The 19230-nt window shown below is 34.9% G+C and overlaps 1 protein-coding gene and 2 pseudogenes across 1 annotated transcript; 1 reads left to right on the top strand and 2 right to left on the bottom strand.

Annotated features, from left to right (window-relative positions):
• Positions 1-6492: 6492 nt before the first annotated feature.
• LOC103290807 (interferon-inducible double-stranded RNA-dependent protein kinase activator A-like) lies at positions 6493-7382 on the bottom strand (annotated as a pseudogene).
• Positions 7383-9903: 2521 nt separating this feature from the next.
• Positions 9904-10842, top strand: LOC103291009 (olfactory receptor 4P4-like). Its single transcript, XM_008146975.2, has one exon. The coding sequence runs from the start codon at positions 9904-9906 to the stop codon at positions 10840-10842; it is 939 nt and encodes a 312-aa protein (XP_008145197.2).
• Positions 10843-18379: 7537 nt separating this feature from the next.
• On the bottom strand, positions 18380-19006 carry LOC114233428 (N-acylethanolamine-hydrolyzing acid amidase-like; annotated as a pseudogene).
• Between the last annotated feature and the right edge of the window lie 224 nt (positions 19007-19230).

The following is a 19230-nucleotide window of genomic DNA, read 5'->3' as shown; positions in this document are numbered from 1 at the left end:
AGACATGTCTAGAGGCACTTTATTATCTTATCATTATCACAATAACTTTATTCTCCCCTTATTTCTGAGAATAAGGTTCTTGCAATTACATTACAGGTTTTCAAAATATAGCAATTTGATTGAATTCCCCCTTTCCACAAACTTTTTAGGTTAGTTTTAGAAGAAAGAAAATCTCACCACTATTGTCCAGAGATTGAGTCTTGCTTTATTTTCCTCTGTCTTCTGAGATAATTTTGGTGCAGCTGTCCAAAATAAAGCAAGAATGAAGCCTTAGGAATTGCTTTGTGAATAATTACTACCAGAGAATTCCTGACCCCTGAAAGTCAAAGGCTGGCAGAAATCAAGTCTTTGTTACTCAGGTTTTGTCTCTCACCTACTGAAATCTGCCATTTCACAGTATCTTTGGCAACAAATGGTCTCTTCTCTACTTTTATAAAGTCTATATAAGGAAAGTGAAGCAAAATGTTAATGACCTTGGGGAACACATTTCCCCTACTCTCCCTCCACAAGCAGTACTACACCAGAGAACTACCAATGAGCTTTAATTTCCAGACTCATTTTTGATTTGTTGAAAAATATTTAAAGCTACTTTTATTTATTAATTTAAAAACCCAATCAATTCTTGCAGGTAGGCCTATAACACTAATTAAAAGCATAGCAAAAGAAACAACCAACAAAATGAAGAGTCAAACTATCAGATGGAGAAGATATTTGGAAAACATCTATCTGATAAGGGGTTTTATCTAAAATATAACCAAAAAAAACAAATAACATTTTCCCAAAGACATTCAAATGGCCAACAGGCACATGAAAAGGTGCTCAAAATAATTAATCATTCGAGAAATGCAAATCAAAACTGTAATCTCACACCTGTTAAATGACTATCATCAAAAAGAGAAGAGATAAGTGTTGGTGAAGCTGTGGAGAAAAGGGAACCCCCGTGCATTGTTGATGAGGATGTAAATTGGTGCAGCTACTCTGGAAAACAGTGTGGAGGTCCCTAAAAAATTAAAAATAGAACTACCATATGATTCAGCAATTCCATTTCTGGGTATTTATCCAAAGGAACTAAAAACAACATCTTAAAGAGAGTTTTGCAATTCCATGTTCATTGCAACATTATTCAAAATAGCCAAGATATGGCAACAATCTAAGTCTCTGTCAAAAGATAAAGGAAAAAAAAGTATATATATAATGGAATGTTATTCAGCCATGAAAAAGAAGGAAATCCTGCCACTTGTGACATCATGAATAGACTTTGAAGGGGTTATGACAAGTGAAATAAGTCAGAGAAAAATAAACACTGAATAATATCACTTATATGTGAAATATAAAATAGCCAAACTCATAACAACAGAGAAGAATGGTAGTTACCATTGGCTGGGGCTGGAGAAAATAGGGGAGATTGTGTTCAAAGGGTACAAACTTCCAGTTATAAGACAAATAAGCTCTGGAGATCTAATGTACAGCATGGTGACTATAGTGTATTAATATATTTGAAATACCATTAATACTTCTGTTATATACTTGAAAACTGCTAAGAGTGTAGATCTCAAATGTTTCACCACAAGAAGAAAATGGCCATTATGTGATGTGATAGAGGTGGTAGCTAATGTTATGGTGGCAATCATTTTGCAATATATAAATGTATCAAATCAACAGGTTGTATACCCTCAACTTATATATTAATTATATCTCAATAAAGCTAGATAAAAAATAGCACCTCACACCTGTCAGAGTACTGGTTCCTATTATTAAAAAGACTCGAGATAGACTGTCAAACTTCAGAGGGAAGGCAGGAGAGGGTGGGGTGGAAGAAAGAGATAAACCGAAGGATTTGTATGCATGCATATAAGCATAACCAATGGACACAGACACTAGAGGGGTTAGGACATGTGCTGGGGGGTGAGGAGAGGTCAATGGGAGGAAAAGGAGACATATGTAATACTATATGCAATACTTTAAACAATAAAGAATTTAAAAAAAGGTAAGTGTTGGTGAGGATGTGGAGTGAAGGGAACCCTTGTACACTTCTGGAAGAAATGTAAATTAATAAATCATTATGGAAAAAGTATGGTGTTTCCTCAAAAACTAAAAAATGGGGCTACTATATGATCCATTAGTTCTACTGTTGGGTATGTATCCCAAGGATATGAAATTATGATCTTGAAGGATACCTGCATTCCTAAGTTTATTGCAGTATTATTCATAGTAGGCAAGGTATGCAATCTCATTGTCCTTGACTAATGAATAGACATAGAAAATGTGATACAGACACAGACTCAAAAAGGAGAAAAATTCTGCTATTTACAACATCATGTTGGAGCTCGTGGCCATTAGGTTAAGTGAAATAAGTAAGACACAGAATGGGAAATGCGGTATGACCTCACTTATATGTGGAAATGATATAGAAGCAGAGAGTTGAACGGTGGTTACCAGGGCCTAGGGGTTGTGGGAAATGGAGAGATGTTGGTAAAAGGGTACAGGCTTTCAGTTATGTAGAATGAATAAGTTATAGAAATCTAATATATAGCACGGTGACTATAGTTAGCAATACCACATTGTATACTTGAAATTGCAAAGAAGACAGAACTTAAATATTTTCAACACACACACACAACTATGTAGAGACAATGGATATTTTAAGTAGTTTAATTGTGATTATTTCACATTATACATATGTCAAAACATTGAGCTGTACACATTAAGTATATGCAATTAAAAATTAAATTTATTGCAGTGATATTGATTAACAAAATTTTATGTTTCAAGTACAATTCTATGATACATCTGTATATTGCACTGTGTGCCCACCACCCAAAGTCAAATCTTCTTCTGTCACCATAAATATATGAAATTTTTGTATGTCAAAACTATCTCACTAAAGCTGTTAAAAAAGTGGCGGAGCTACCATTTGGCTTCAGGCAGTCCACCTCCAGGTGTCATACTCTTAATGGTCATATTCTACCACCTACCTTGAAGCTAAAATAAGTGCAGTTTATGATCACTGCATCAACTTCTTAATGTTTCCTGTTTTAGGCCATTTACAAATATGTTTAAAATAAGACGTTTGGGAGACACATAGAACTGGTTTAAAATCTTCCCTCTGGTACTTCTAAGCTGAACAACCTCAAGACATATGTTTATTTTTCTGATCTTAGATTTTTCTTCCCCATGTTCCCAATAGGAATACATAACTTCATACTATTTTTGTGAGACACAATATGATAACAACAAAAAAGCCTTGGACACATACCAGAAGCTATCCCAGAAATTTTAAAACTTTTGCTTCAATTTCCCAGTTTTAATTAGACTAAAAGTACTTTGAACCACATAAACCCTTCTGATTTTATTTTCTGTGTAGCTTCTTCTAATCCTGTTTTTCAGCCTTGATTATTCTTTCATTTCCATGTTAGCCTACTTCTTTTTTTCTATAACTCTTATCTTCAATTATTCATCTGAAATGCAAATCACTGTGTGTGTGTTCTGGTGTTAGAGAGAAGTAGACTCGATAAACTTACGATGGATCATGACATTCCCATTCTGTGTTCATTACATGACCCTCCTCATACACCATTTACCTTAATGTGCTTTCACATTCCTTGAACCTGGTAGTCCAGTTATAAAATATCTTCTAGTAAATATTTTGAGCATTCAAGAAATGATATAGAAACATTTAATAATGTCTTCCTTAGTAAAACCTAAACACACACACACACACACACACACACACACACACACACACACACACGTTTAGAGATAAGGAGAAAGAAAGAGAGTGGGGGAGGGAGCGGGAGAGAGATAATGTAATTCTACAGAGAAAATTGCACTTGCATACTATATAAACCAGATTCTTTTCTAGCAGCAGGTCTGATAACTTGGACCTAAAGGAAATCCACCTGGTGAGCTTAGGTAAAGAAAAAATAACTTGCAAGGAATAGTCAATGCTCAAAGAAATTCAGTTTTAGAATGTATTTTCTATTAAGTATTTAATCATGTGAGCCTGGACATCTCTAAGAATAATATAGTGCTAGAAATATAGATTGTGATTTGACTTGTTTGGATATTAAAAGTATTCCTTGCCTTCAAACTGTTTCTCTGAACATCTGACTTCTCATTGTTCATGTGAATATTGGTTGAGTAACAGGTGTCAATTGTCTTTGAAATAATATAGTTTTTTTTCTATGAATGGCTAATGAACTATGCTGAGTGAAATGTGAATTCAAGAAGCTGAAATGATAGATTCTGAGCAGCGGTTGAATGACCAGAATTTTAATGAGGAAAGAGAGATAACACTGAGAGGAAGGAATAGAGATAAAATGACAGCTGAAATAGAAGAGCATTGGTGGTGAATTATTTCTCATTCCTTTCCATGATCCTGCCTGAATGTGTGATGCCAGTGGAATATATTTTGTCTTTATTGTGTAGATAGAAGATTGGGTGCAGTTAAAGGTAAATACAGGGATCTTTTCTGAATTTTATAGACTAATATGTTTTGAGATTATAAAAGCAATAAATTCAAGAAGTTCCTTATTGAAGGTGTGACAGGATGTTGTAAAGGGACAGGAAGACACTGACAGGTAATTGATGCTTAGCTGGGCAGCCAATTTCAAATAAGAAGAAATCATTATCAAAACTTTTGGTAAAAAATGACAAAGTATTGATTAAGAATAAAAGTGGTTCACAGGTTACCAAGAAAGTGAGGAAACCCAAATGAAAGGACAAATAAGCTTCCTACCGCAACCACTACCATGATCACTATTCCCTTCTCTTCCCCAAAAAAGTTGTCCCAAGAATTAATTTAACCAAACATCCCAGGCAAGGCCACTATAAAATCAAATAGAAGTATCTCAAAACTTGAGTCTCTATTTCCCTTATCTCTATTTACCTGCTCTTGTTGTCTGTAATAATGGTGATGATAATTTCAGTTATTGAATATTTTACTTATATACTTTTATGTCACTGATGTTATTTATTTTAATAATTCAACCAACATTTACTGATTATTATGAATAGTAGCCTACTGATTATTGGTTAAATGAATGATAGCTTGTAGTTGACAAGTGATAGAACAAAGGCAAAATAATCGAAATGTTTATTGAACCCCTCCCATGAACTGGGTGACATACACTTTATTTAGTTAATTCTCACAACAGTGTTGGGAGATCGATGTACTCATCAGTGATATGATGATCTAAGGAAAAATATTATTTGCCAAAAATCATACATATAAGGGAGAGGTGGCTAGAATTCAAAATTAAATTTGTGAAAGTGCTTCCTAATATTTCAAAGCAGAATGTAAGATAGTCTCTGTATTTCAGGAATTTAGGATCCTGCAAATTAAGGATGTATATAGTTTACTTGAGCATAGATTAAAAATTGACATATTGGGGTCAGTGAGACCCTGTTTTAAATACCAATAGTATCACCTATTCATTCAGTATAGGCTATGCATCAGGAACTGTTCAAAGTACATAACATTTTGCTAAGTGTATTGCTAAGTGAGATTTATGTGGTTTTAGATCTTGATACTATTATGTCTTAGGTCAATGGTCTTGGCCTAATTAACATCTCTATAACTCACTTTCCTCTTATGTGAAATGGGTTTACAACTAATATTTACTCTTAGTGTTATTATGAGGATTAAATAAGTTTATGCCTATAACATGTTTAGAAGAGTGTTAGGCACACAGGAATGCTCAAATTGTAAACTAATATAAGAATTATTAGACCTACTGCTAGTGTAGTTAAAAATGTACTAAGGCCATATGATAATTCATAACAAAGCTAGAATATAAACCCAAGCACTTTCATTTCATTTCCTCATGCTCAAGGTTTTTTCAAATCTTTACTTTTAACAATTTTGAGGTCCAAGGGTTATGTGAAATCTTAACTGAAACATATCGTATAAATCATCAAGACTAGCTTGCTCATTTTTTTTCAAGTCAATAACACTTTAATGAGCAGAACCCATTATAACAACATCTCTTTATTACATGGATTCAAATACTAGGACACAGCAGGCCAATCATGTTCCCTGATATTTAACAATCACATTTAGTCAAAGCCTGTTAGTGCATCCTCAACACTGTAATTCCAAGGGGCTTCCTTCGAATTCCCTTTGCAAAGTCTTGCACAAAGAAGAGGCTAAGCACCAGGAAGAAAGACTGCTGTTAGCAGTTTTATTTCATCATCTTCCTCATCATCAATAAGCATGCAGTTTCTTCCTTCTATGTACATGGCATTGTCCAATGGGTGCTACACTCTGCCTATGGTACAAAGTTTATAAATACAATACACCAATACAAAGTTGAAGCCATTAAAAAGAGTTTAATAACAACTAGGCAAGAATTGACTCTAGCTTGCTGATGGAATCGATGAGATTTAGAAATGACACACAAACTCAAACATTACAGTCAATGCTTTGCTTGAGAAGGGGTGACAGAGGAACTTTTTATGTGCTCCTGAAGGGTTTTGTAAGTTTCTCCAAGTTTACTTTCTTTCTGCTATTATCTTTAAATATTGCAAAGCATTGTGTGTGGCATCACTGTGCAGAGCCACAGGAGATCCCAGAGCCATGGCAGACTATGATGGGACTGGGCTAGAGTTCAGTGAGACATTGATGCTGTCTGTTGGCACTCAGTTCTTCTATATCCAAATATGTTATATTGAAACCTTGTTCTTTGGTGATTTCACTAAGTAGTTGGTTATAATCTATATTTGGACTACTGAGGAGAGTTCTTTTTAGTAGGTTGATCTTTTCACCTGGAGAATTCTTTAAAGAATGCCAAGTACATCCTAAAGAATGTCCTGCTACATTTGCTAAAGAAATGTAATTCTCTGGATAAATATTACAGAATTTGTTAAGAAAAATTTCAGCAGCATTTTTCTTGGCTTGTTTTTTTGATGTCCCCCTTCCCAGTTTCCATTAATGACTCTAGCCTGCAAATTGCCAAATATTCTTTCTTATGAGCAGGTCCTCCCTCCTGGGGAAGGGTATGTTTAGTAATGATGAATAGCCATGATGAATAGCCAATTCCTGTAATCGACCAATAGGATTAAGCTGATTCATTGATTGTTTGGGAGGGCCAGTCATTATGGGGTCAGACACTGCAAAGGGAATACTTGCCTTGGCTTTCACAATGTTTATGCCAGCCCTGAAGCCTATGTTTTGCCAGCTTCTTACTTGTACCTTCACCTGTGCAGGTTATGTCACCAATGGTTACTCTGAAGGTGAAACTGGGCACATGGATTTGCATATTAGATCTTTCACATTCATACACCGGGAAGTTCTTGGTCTTCATGCCATATTCATGTAATACCTGAATCGGTGTTTTATCTGGTTTAGCTGTAATCATCTTCCTCAAACAAAAGGTTCCAAGGTCCTCCTGAATTAATTTATTATCTCATTTTGTCATCTGCATATCAAAATTAGAATGCCTGAAATGGTTCAAGGACAACAACTTTGGACGTTATCTGGTTTTACATAAAATAATTAGAAAAAAAGGAAATAATTAGGTGAAAAAGTGGTATTGTTAACATAAATTTACTCTGTTGCTTTTACTACATTTTTATGTAAGAACTCAGGATCTAGACTCAGAAAACTCTGGGTTCAAGTCCTGCTTTGCTAAGTAGCACTTAGGTGTTCAATAAATACTTCATCAGAAAAGCCTCACCTACTTTTTATCTCTCTAAGGTATTATTACTCTTGCATGTGCTTCAAACTAAATTTAATACCATATTTGCTTATCCAATGTTTTATTTATTTCAAAATTCTTCATCCAGTTTTGAATTTGAAACTCATAACTCTCTTATTTATGTAGGGGAAAAGTATTTCTCTCCATTTTAGATAACAAAAAGTGTTGAAGGATATAAAGATAGGAGCTCCCACTTAAAATGGATGACTGCCTCAAGAATAGAAACTAGAGATCTCATACTCTATAGTTGAGAAGTCAGAAATACAGGCGGTAGTTTCTGGGGAATGGGAGGGGAGAATAATTCAGAAGGTTATTTCCATGCACATGATTTAAATTATCGTTTTATTTATGTCCATTCATATGAACAAGCAATTACTTTAAGAGTAAAAATTAGACCAGCTTTTAAAACATTATTTTTAAATAGTATTTATTTGTTTGTAAGTAAGGAAGTATTTATATACTATAATTGGAGGCATGAACCCTTATTTTTCAATGGCGTCTCTATAAGCTAATTCTAAATCTTAAAATTGCACCATGGAAATAAATTTGTTTTAAAGACCCATTACAAAGGCATTTTTAATTGAAAGTGACACAATAACTTAAATCTATAAAATAGTAAGGAGGAGAGAATTTGAAACTTAATTGATAAGATTAGGGCAGAAGGTATAGCAAACATTTTAAGAAAAGGTGGTGAGTATTAATGATACAATTTTGGGTCAAAATTTATAGTAAAGAGAATTGGACCATGTGGTCACCACATTACTGACTTAGTAACACAAACATTGAGATAAAATCATCAATGAATACTGCTATGGTTAATAAATCAATGGTCATTTATTGATTTGTTTGAGTTTCATTTTTGTGACAAAGTTCAAGCATGTGTCCTCATTTCACAAATGAGCTAACTTAAATTCAAAGAAATAAAGTGACTGGTACCCAAATTCACACACTGTTATAATTAGTAATAGACCCTAGGTCCCATCTGTTTGTCTTCATATAAAACTTACCAACAAACTTTTTTTAATGAATTATGCAGTGTCAAGATTCTTTATGGGTTTTGGCAAAAGGCATTGATTGGACAAATATAGAACAAAAATTCATACTTTGATTCTAACAACTGAGAAGAAATTGAGTTGTAAAATTTGATACACCAAGTCAAGAGCAAAATCATGAAGTGAGAACTGCTGTCTGCTTCTCTCTCTCTCTCTCTCTCTCTCTCTCTCTCTCTCTCCCTCCCCCCTCTCTCTTTACATCTTGTATGCATTTCTTTTTTTATTTTTATTTCTTTATTGGTTAAGGTATTACCAACAGGGGGGTGAGGGCATGTCTGCTTCTCTTTTAAAATTTTAGCTATTGCTTTATTCTGTGGTTCTTTTAAGTATATGGTTATTATTGACGTTCCTATAGAAAAAGCTATACAATACCAGCATTTTACCTTCATGAGTCACTAAGATAAAAGTAAACAAGTAATCAAAAAATTATTCAAACCAATTGCATGGGCCCCTTGTAGAGTTTTTGTCTTCCACTATGTAAATGTAAACATATCACTATGTGAATCTTTGCTTCTATACCATTAAACAAAAACTTTGTGTGACTAATACTTGCATCTTAAATATGAATTTGAAAAGATCCAGAGTAATGTCTTTCCAAGGGCTTAGAGATATATTACTTTAGAATTGGAAAATATTTGGCAACTAATAATAATTTTAAATTGATTGAATGCATTCTTATTTTTTAAAGATTTTAATTGATTTTTAGAAAGAGAGGAAGGTAGAGAAATATCGATGTGAGAATGAGACATCTATCAGCTGCCTCCTGCATGCCCCTTACTGGGGATCAAGCCTGCAACCTGGGCATTTGCCTGGACAGAGAATCAAACCAGTACACAGACGATGCCCAAACAACTGATCTACACCGGCCAGGACTGAACGCATTCATTTTTATTAATATCAAGATTGAACATAATGTCCTGAACGACTGACTTATGGATATCATCATGAGACTAATTTTAAAAATATTAAATATCAGATATTTATTTTCTGAAACACTAGGAGCATTTCCATTCCTTAAACATACTAGTAGTTTCATGATATTAGTGTTATCATCAATCTTATCCATGAACATTTCCAAAATTGACTTATGCATTGACTTATGACTTGTGCATTCTTTTCAGGGAACTATTAATGCATTTTCTCTGCACTGGGCCATGGAAAATAGAAATAATGTCACTGTGTTTATTCTCCTGGGACTATCTCAAAACAAGAACATTGAAATCCTTTACTTTGTATTGTTTTTACTTTGTTATATTGTTATTTGGATGGGAAATTTGCTCATAATGATTTCTATCACATGCAGTCCGCTAGTTGACCAACCCATGTATTTCTTCCTTAATTGCCTCTCTCTCTCTGACCTTTGCTATACGTCAACAGTGGTGCCCAAGCTAATGACTGATTTACTGGCAGAAAGGAAGACCATTTCCTATAATAACTGCATGACACAGCTTTTTATCCTTCACTTCCTTGGAGGCATTGAGATCTTTATCCTCACAGGGATGGCCTATGACCGCTATGTGGCCATCTGCAAGCCCCTGCACTACATCATCATCATGAGCAGGCAAAAGTGTAAGAGGATCATCATAGCTTGTTGCATTGGGGCATTTGTCCACTCTGCCAGTCAGTTTCTTCTCACCATCTTTTTACCATTCTGTGGCCCCAATGAGATAGATCACTATTTCTGTGATGTGTATCCTTTGCTGAAATTGGCTTGCACCGACACCTATGGAATAGGTCTCTTGGTAGTTGTCAATTCAGGTCTGATCGCTTTGGTGACTTTTGTGATTTTGATGGCATCTTACTTTATGATATTGTGCACCATCAGGGTTTCCCCTGCAGAGAGCCGTGCCAAAGCTCTTTCCACTTGCAGTTCTCACATCACAGTGGTGGTCCTATTCTTTGTGCCTGCTCTCTTCATTTACATTAGACCAGCCACAACTTTTCCAGAAGATAAAGTGTTTGCTCTTTTCTACACCATCATTGCTCCCATGTTCAACCCTCTAATCTATACACTCAGAAACATGGAGATGAAGAATGCTTTGAGGAAAGTGTGGTGCCAGAAACCATTTTTGATTGGAAGGCAGGTCATCTGAAAGGCATTTTCCCTCCTCATTACATACCAGGTTCCAGTGAGACTTGTTTCACTTAAATTTATTAAACCAGGAACTATGCTGTAAGAAAATGACACTGCTGTCATTTTATTAACATTGTAATTCACTATAACATACTTTCTTCTTTATTTATTGATCTGTATTTCTTATTTACGTCTTCAAATAATTTGATTCATCATTTCCTTATTTAAGTTACGTTATGCTTTTTCTTTGATATTTTTTTTCCATTTGATATCTCTAAGTTGCTAACTGGTGAATCAACTTTTGAATCTCCCTGCACTCTGGTTCCATGAATGAGTCTCCAGATGAACACAAGCAATACTCATATTGATCATCCTAGATCCAGAGGGCCTATATGACTTTGTTACCCTCCCTGCATTCTCATCAAAAAGAAGCATCAGAAATTTAGAATCATTTTTTCCATTTAGCTTATGATTTCCACATTCATTGTAACAATTTAAAAATAAAAAATTAGTCATGTGGGCACTAAATACTAAAAATGTTATTTATGTAAAATAATGGTTATATAAAAACTGGAAGAATTTTTCTAAAGTGATTTTAATAAAAGCATTTCAAAATCACAAAATTTTAATAATCACAGAAAAATTTGCTATAAAACTCTTTTTCATGTGGTAATGAAATGGTGGCATTGGTTATAAATAAAGTAGCCATATAATTTATAGTCCAAACTAAGCCAATTTTGAGTGTATAACAGGGGTCTAGTTATTATTAGACACAAATGGGATTGTGCCAGAAGAGTAGGATGTCTGGCTACTTTTAAATGTCTGAGAAGAATGGATACCCTAGTGAAAAGGTATTTGGAGCCAGTAGATTGTAAAAAGAAATGTAAATGCTGGTATTGAAATTACTTGATCTAGAGTATGCTTAAATTTTTTTTTTCTATTACCATCAAAATGAGAATGACAAATTTCCAGTTTCTAGGGAACTTCTATGTATTTAGATAGCTATAGAGTTCTATATAATTGAAATTTTCAAATAATTGATTAAATAACAATTTTTGTTAATTATTTAATAAAAGAGGACTCATTAGACATCATTAAAATAACATGGTGGAGTGGAGTAAGACATTATATTGCACAATTGAGGGAGAAAAAAATGGATATAGACTGAATATATAAATGAAGCCTATATAATAAAAGGGTAATATGCAAATAGACTGAACAGCAGAACAATCGAACAACCAATCAAAGCATAATATGCTAATGATATGCTAAGGCTTCTCAACTGCTCACTATGATGTGCACTGACCACCAGGGGGCAGATAGTCAATTGGTTGACCAGTTGCTATGATGTGCACTGACCACCAGGGGGCAGATGCTCTGACCGGTAGGTTAGCTTGCTGCTGGGGTCTGGCCAATTGGGACTGAGTGAGATGGGCTGGACACACCCTGGAACCCTCCTGTGGTTCCTCCTAGGCCCAATCATGCACCAGTGGGTCCCTCGGCCTGGCCTGCACCCTCTCACAATCTGGGATCCCTCGGGGGATGTCGAAGAGCCGGTTTCAGCCTGATCCCACAGGCCACTCCCCTTGGGAGGGCACCAGACACAGGGCTAATGACTGGTGAGTGCTGCTGCTGCAGTGCGAGCCTCTCCCAATCAGGACTGATTGGGCACGAGCCTGTGGCAGGCACAGTGGGGCTGGGATGAGCGGGAACGGCAGATAGGAGCTGCAGGTGGCGTTGGACTGTGGGTTTTGGCTCGATCCCTGGAGGCCACCCAGAGGGACCCCACCTGTGCACGAATTCGTGCACCAGGCCTCTAGTCCTATATAATAAAAGGCTAATATGCAAATCGACCAAGCAGCGGAACAACTGGTCACTATGACATGCACTGACCACCAGGGGGCAGATGCTCAATGCCGGAGCTGCCCCTGGTGGTCAGTGCACTCCCACAGGGGGAATGCTGCTCAGCCAGAAGCCCTGAGCTGGGCTCAATGCTGGCAAGTGCAGCGGTGGTGGCAGGAGCCTCTCCCATGGGGAGCAGGCCTAAGCCATCAGTTGGACATCCACTGAGAACTCCTGGACTGCGAGAGGGCACAGGCCTGACTGAGGACTCCCCAAGTGCACGAATTTCATGCACTGGGCCTCTAGTATATAAATAAAATGATAAAATAATGTCATGTGTATAATGAAAAATTGTAGAGAAGTTCAAATAGAGAAATATTATTGGAGACTTGTCCTTAAAAGTAACATGTTTGTAGATGTATTAAAAATTCAAGAAAATTGTTATTAGAGCAATTAATAACTGGATTTATAGTGAAATTATTATGCAATCTACACCATGATACATGTCAATTAGCACTAATTTATTAAAGGTTACTTTGAAGCAATGAAAAAATTATTAACAAATGTTTTATTTTTAATACTTTATTTTGGTTAAACCTTTAAATTTATCATCCAATAAAATACATTTTATTATTAGTTATTGAGTAATTATAAAGTTAAACTAATAACTGAGATGACAATTATAGCCAAGTGCTCTCTCACCATGCTCAAAATAAAAAAATATGAAATTGGTACAGTTGAACACTAAAATGTAGATGAATAATATCATCCTAGTTGAGGGGCCCTAGTAAGGCAATTTTGCTTTCTTCCTCTATAAAAAAAGATAATAGTAACTACCTTATAAGATAATTGTGAGGATAAATGAAAAAGAACATTGATCTTCAAATAGAAACTGCTGAAAATAATTTTATTATTGTTATTATTTTAATATGTGTAAATTAATTTTGTGAAACATTTTAACTGAGAATTTTAACATAATATTTTATATTATACTTCAAACATTTTAATCATATTAGAAATATAAGCATAAGGTTTTTCTGACTTATATCCATACATGTTTAAGTAACATTGTAATAAAATATGATTTCAATCAACATTAGGTATTTGTGAAAAATTTTTCCTCAAAAAGCTCTAAGAACTGTAGTTTTGAAATAATGATTTAACTATCTGCTTTATTTACCAACTGAGTAAACTGAAACTCTGAGAATTAAAATTTGTCTAATCATCAAACAACCTAGAGAGGAAATTAGTCAGGTGAAAAAAAAACAAAACCAAAAAACCCAAACAACCCCCCCCCCACAAAAAAAAAAACCCACCTCAAATAAATTGATGAAACTATCAAAGTTTTATTTCAAGCTTGCCACCAAGGAGGAAGTCCTCATAAAAACTAGATCAAGGATATTACCCTTTATAGTAACAGGTATAAAAGAAAAAGTAGAATGTAGAGTTGGATGAGATTTTTTAATTAGATACAAGAAAGAATGGTTAAAAATTTTAAACAAGGCAGGCAGGGGCGCTACAAAGGGTCAATGGGGAAAAAAGGGGACATATGTAATGCTTTCAACAATAAAGATTTTAGAAATAAAACATTAATAAAGGAAAACATTTTTAAGCAAGACATATGTTTGGGTGAGTGAATTCAATTCCCCAAAGATGCTCTTAATTGCATTAAATTCCATCAAAGGATTGCACAAATGATTTTCTCCCCAGAAGGGTCTCTAAGGATTGTCAAATATCTTTCCTCAAAGATGAGGAATTTTTCTTCTTAGGGAACTTCTTTGACTGATGAAATCCTTGAAGATGCTTCACTAAGAAATTTTTTTCTTATATTTCTTATTTTAATTTATATGGTGAATTATTAATGTTCAAAAATGCTATTTACATTTTCATCATTTTGCTGACATTATTATGCTTTACTCATTGGTTAAAATATAGTCAATTTTTATAACTGCTCATATGAAATTGAAAAAAATGGTATTCCTTATTATTGGTGTTCTTTGAGATATATGCAGTTACATTGCTTGGGAGTGTATCTCTAGTTACTAAGCATTTGTTGTTTTTTTCTTTTGCCTTGATTGAGAATCTCTGTATAGGTCTCTTCTCAACTCCTATAGTTTCTGCTTAGTGGCTAATTCTTGCTTTGTCATTGGGTATATACATATTAATAACTGCTATAACTTCATTGTGGATTCTAGCTTATTGTAACATAATGTTTGTTTCTTTTAATACAGTTAAAGCTTTATGGTCTGCATTCTCCTTTTTCACATATCATTTCGGCGTCCTTTAAAAAAATTCGACCTGTATAATATCTTTATCCAATTATTTTTATGTTAACATGCATATAGGAAAGGGCACGAACAGCACCACGAGTTTTAACAAAATGAGCACACATCCCTAACAAGCACAGAGATCAAGAAGCAGGACATGAACATAATTCAGAAGCATATCTGGTCATTTTATCAGCCTCCTCTCATGCAAATAAAATTAACATTCAAATTTATAACAGTATTTTACCTGTTTTCAACTTTATATAAATAAAACTATACAGGATATGCTTTTTTTGTATCTGGCTTCTTTTGATCAACAGTATGTTTATAACATTTATTCATCTAGTTGTTTGCAAATTTCTTTTTTTCTCTTTGCTGTATAGTATTCACTGTATGAATACACCCCAAGTTTTATACATAAAAGTGTTGATAGCTTTCTATAGTGTTTTTTTAAAAAAAACATTCTTGTATATTATCATAATTTTGACATATAGTTTGGTGAACATAAATAAATGTTTCTGTGAGGTATAGGCCTGGGTAAATTTCCCAGTAAGTTATACATGTTTTCATCTATTTTAGTTGTTATAAAAATACAGAGTGGGGCAAAAGTAGGTTTATAGTTGTGAATATGTAAAGCACAGTTTATTCTTGTCTTAATATTTATTAATCATTGTATTATTTTTCATACAAACAACTGTAAACCTACTTTTGTCTACTCCTTGTATACAAAGCAAACTATCTCTAAAGAAAGCTCATGCAGTTACAATAAAATAAGGTTTTAAGTAAATATAACTACTAAAGATAGAGAAGATTATTTCATACTATGTAGAAGTTTACCTAATAAAAACAGATTACAATTCAAATGTTTGTGCACTCAATGATAGATCTTCAAAATAGGTAAAAAAAATTCCAGAACTATTAGAAGAATAGACAAGTCCATCATCATAGGAGACTTTACCATCCTTGTTCAGTTGATGAGTAAAGCAATACATGTCTAAGGGTATAGAAGTTCTAAATGATATAATGAACATATTTGACCTAGTTAATGCTTATAGAATATAACTTCCAAGAAAACCAGCATACACATGTTTTTCAATACAATAGAAAATTTACCACCATGGATCATTTGCTGGATTATAAAGCAAGCCACAACAAATTTAAAAAGGCTCAAGTCATTCAGAATATTTTTTATGACAACAATGAAATTAATTTAGAAATTACTAACTTATTTTTTAATTTTAACTTTACTGGATCTCTTTGTTTCCGACTTTCTCAAATATATAGGACAGTGTTGGATTTAACTTTGTCATTAAATCTAGTAATGTAATTAACTGTTCTTTTTCAAATCTGCAATATTTAATGTTGTATACATGACCTTACATCTTATAAATGCATGCATATATATGACACACGTGTGTGTCACATAAATAGGTAAATGAATTTTCAATTTTAGTTTGCTCTTTGCTTTTAGAAAGGCTTGTATCTTTGAAGAGATTTTTATTTTTATACTAATATCTGTATATATTTTGAATCCACTTTTTATTTGTGCATTTATTTATTATAAGTGAATTGAAGTAAGCTGTTAACATGCTTTATTCCCAAAACTATGTGGCTGTGTAAGTGACCAAGAGCTAACACTGCTACACATTATTTGTAGTTCAAAATTAATAAATTAATTAAAGGTGTCTACGCTTGAATGTGGTCAAGTAATTCACCATCTTTGAACATTTGTTCCCTTATCCTTGAAAGAAAGGGGTGTGGAATAAATATATTCAAACTATGAACATTTTTTGCTTTCCATTGGTTTCTCTGTTGCTCTCTTTAAAGCAATCAATAGGCTGAGATTTGTGTCTTGATTTAAATTATGGTGTCACCCTGCCATCTAGTGGATGTTGTATTTGTATGGCTTGCAAAGGAAAGACAAATTCAGACTTTCTGCTATGATTTTGCAGAAGTATTTTGTAGTGGACTATTTGAAGAACAATCTAATTATTATGTAATTCTGTTGAGAATAAGACCACAAATAGATGAGAGCCTAAGCTGAAATACTGGGGGAAATTCATACCAACATTTTTTTCTGATTATGTCAAACTAAAATAAATGAAAACAAACAAAAAGTTGCTTGAAATAATATTAGAATGGAAATTAAGAAATCCATATCAAGTTCATCTTTACTCTTTAATCCTTTTTGAAATATGTGCCATACAGAAGACCCAGCTTAAATCATGGAAATATAAAGGAAATTGTCTAATCTCATTAACTGAGAGTTATCCTAGATATAGAACACTAGTCATGGGTGTACACTTTATACTTTCTATTCTTAAAGATATTACTAACTTTATTTCTGTATCTATCTCTTTTTCTGGCTCTATCTATCTATCATCTATCGTCATCATCTATCTATCCATCCGTCACCTATTATCATCTGATTTGAGAGGCTATTTTGAATTACATTTCTTACTTTTCATAGTATGCTATATTTTTATACTTCTATATGTTTGCAAGAATTGTCTCCTCATTTATACACAAGAATTAATAAAGCTTGAATTAAACCAAGTCCTTATTGGTTAGCAAGGATAGAGTATGCCTATTTAATCCCATATAATTTCATGCACTGGGCCTCTAGTTACTATAATAATTACTTTTATAGGATGGGCAGTTCAAACAACCTGTCAGATGTGAATACATTCTGTTTTTTTTTTATCTTGGAAATTTTTATTTGCCAGCATTTTATTAACTAATGATGTGGCCATCAGAAATTATTTGGCTGTATATTGCTTTCAAAAGGCAGTAAGAAAGTAGCTATTTAGAAAAAGGGGGTACATCAGGTTAGAAACATCATACAAAATGAGAATCCTATCACATGGAAATACGTGGTCAAAGGTTAGACTAACAAACATCAAACAGGCTCTATTCAAATGAGAGCCCTCCATTTCTTTGAGAAGAATCTTCTCTCTCAGACTCTTCTATATACACTTCATAATGAACAAAGAGCTTATTTCTTTGTAAGTTGAGGTATGACAAATCTGTATGTAATGGCGAGAAGCTGGGATAGGGTTTGACCTCTGAGACCAATTATCTTTGAGGTAGTGGTTCCAGCCAGGATAGAGGAAGCTTGGGGAGGGCAAGGCAAACTGTGAAGGGAAGGGAATGCAAGGCAAGGAGCCTGCTACCCACTTTACCAAATGGAGCTCCAAAGGGACCTCCCTGCCCCACCCCCACCTCACACAGTTGAGAAGTTTAATGAGGAGGGAGCCTGCATTGTTCATAAAATAATACTGTCCTTTCACTTTGTTTTATTTTTTAAAGTGCAGCTCTTCAAGAATTTTATTAAAAAAAAAATCACCTTTCATAGCAGGTGAGTTCACTCTTCTGCTTCCTTCCTTGTAACCCAGGTTTCTGATCCTCCTCATGCACTTGTCTGGGTTGTCAGCGCTCAATCGATGGCTAAGCCTGGAAAAGGTTTGCCTGGCCTGTGGGAGTAAGATCTCTGATGGCAGGTGTTCCTCGGTCATCCTTCTCAGGTGCTGGCTTCCAGGGATCATGATTTGTCTCAACTCTGGAACCACGCTCCATTGAAAGGATCTAGAGGCCAAATGCTTGCCCGGCCACTTCTGTTCCCTGTGATGACCGCTCCTGCCCGGGGGACAGGCCACCAACCATGTAATACACATCGGCAATAAGCGGAGTATTGGCCAGTTAGTCTACAGCTGCTTTTTAAAGTTTTCTGATTCGCCCAGGGTCTGCCCATTCTTTAAGAATTGCACATCCACGGTCATCTGACGTAAGAAATCCCCAAAGGGATAACCCAGATTCCGGCCATGGTAAATGTGGCCTCGGGAGCCTTGAGCCACAATACTGGTGCGAGTGCGGTGAGTGGTAGGACAGGCTGAGGTTCAGCACGGCCCACCAGCCTCGGGTCTCATGGGTGTAGGGCCGGGACAGGGAGCCCTCCCGCTCCCCCACCGCCTTTCGCATCCCTGCGTGGACCCACTTGGGGACCTTGTCTGTGGGCCAGGAGAGGGTAAACTGCGGCCTCCAGAGGGTTAAGAAGATGATTTTCGGTAGCCACATTCTGGGTTTTGAGAAGCAAGAAGATAATTTAAAAACAATAGGGTGTTTTGAGAAGACCAAAAATGAAGTGCTCTTATGGAGAGCACGATACAAACATGAGGATTACTATAGTAGTTACAGGAGATGGGAAATGCAGTTTTATTGTTTCTGTTTTCATTCTCAAGAGCCACCCCCTTCCTTTCACTTACATTGAAGTTTATATCTGTATAGCCCTTTCTTATGTC

The sequence above is a fragment of the Eptesicus fuscus genome, chromosome 13 (assembly GCF_027574615.1).
Source record: "Eptesicus fuscus isolate TK198812 chromosome 13, DD_ASM_mEF_20220401, whole genome shotgun sequence".
NCBI classification, from domain to species: domain Eukaryota; kingdom Metazoa; phylum Chordata; class Mammalia; order Chiroptera; family Vespertilionidae; genus Eptesicus; species Eptesicus fuscus.
Note: the sequence above shows the minus strand (reverse complement) of the source record. Positions and strands in the feature narration are given on the sequence as shown.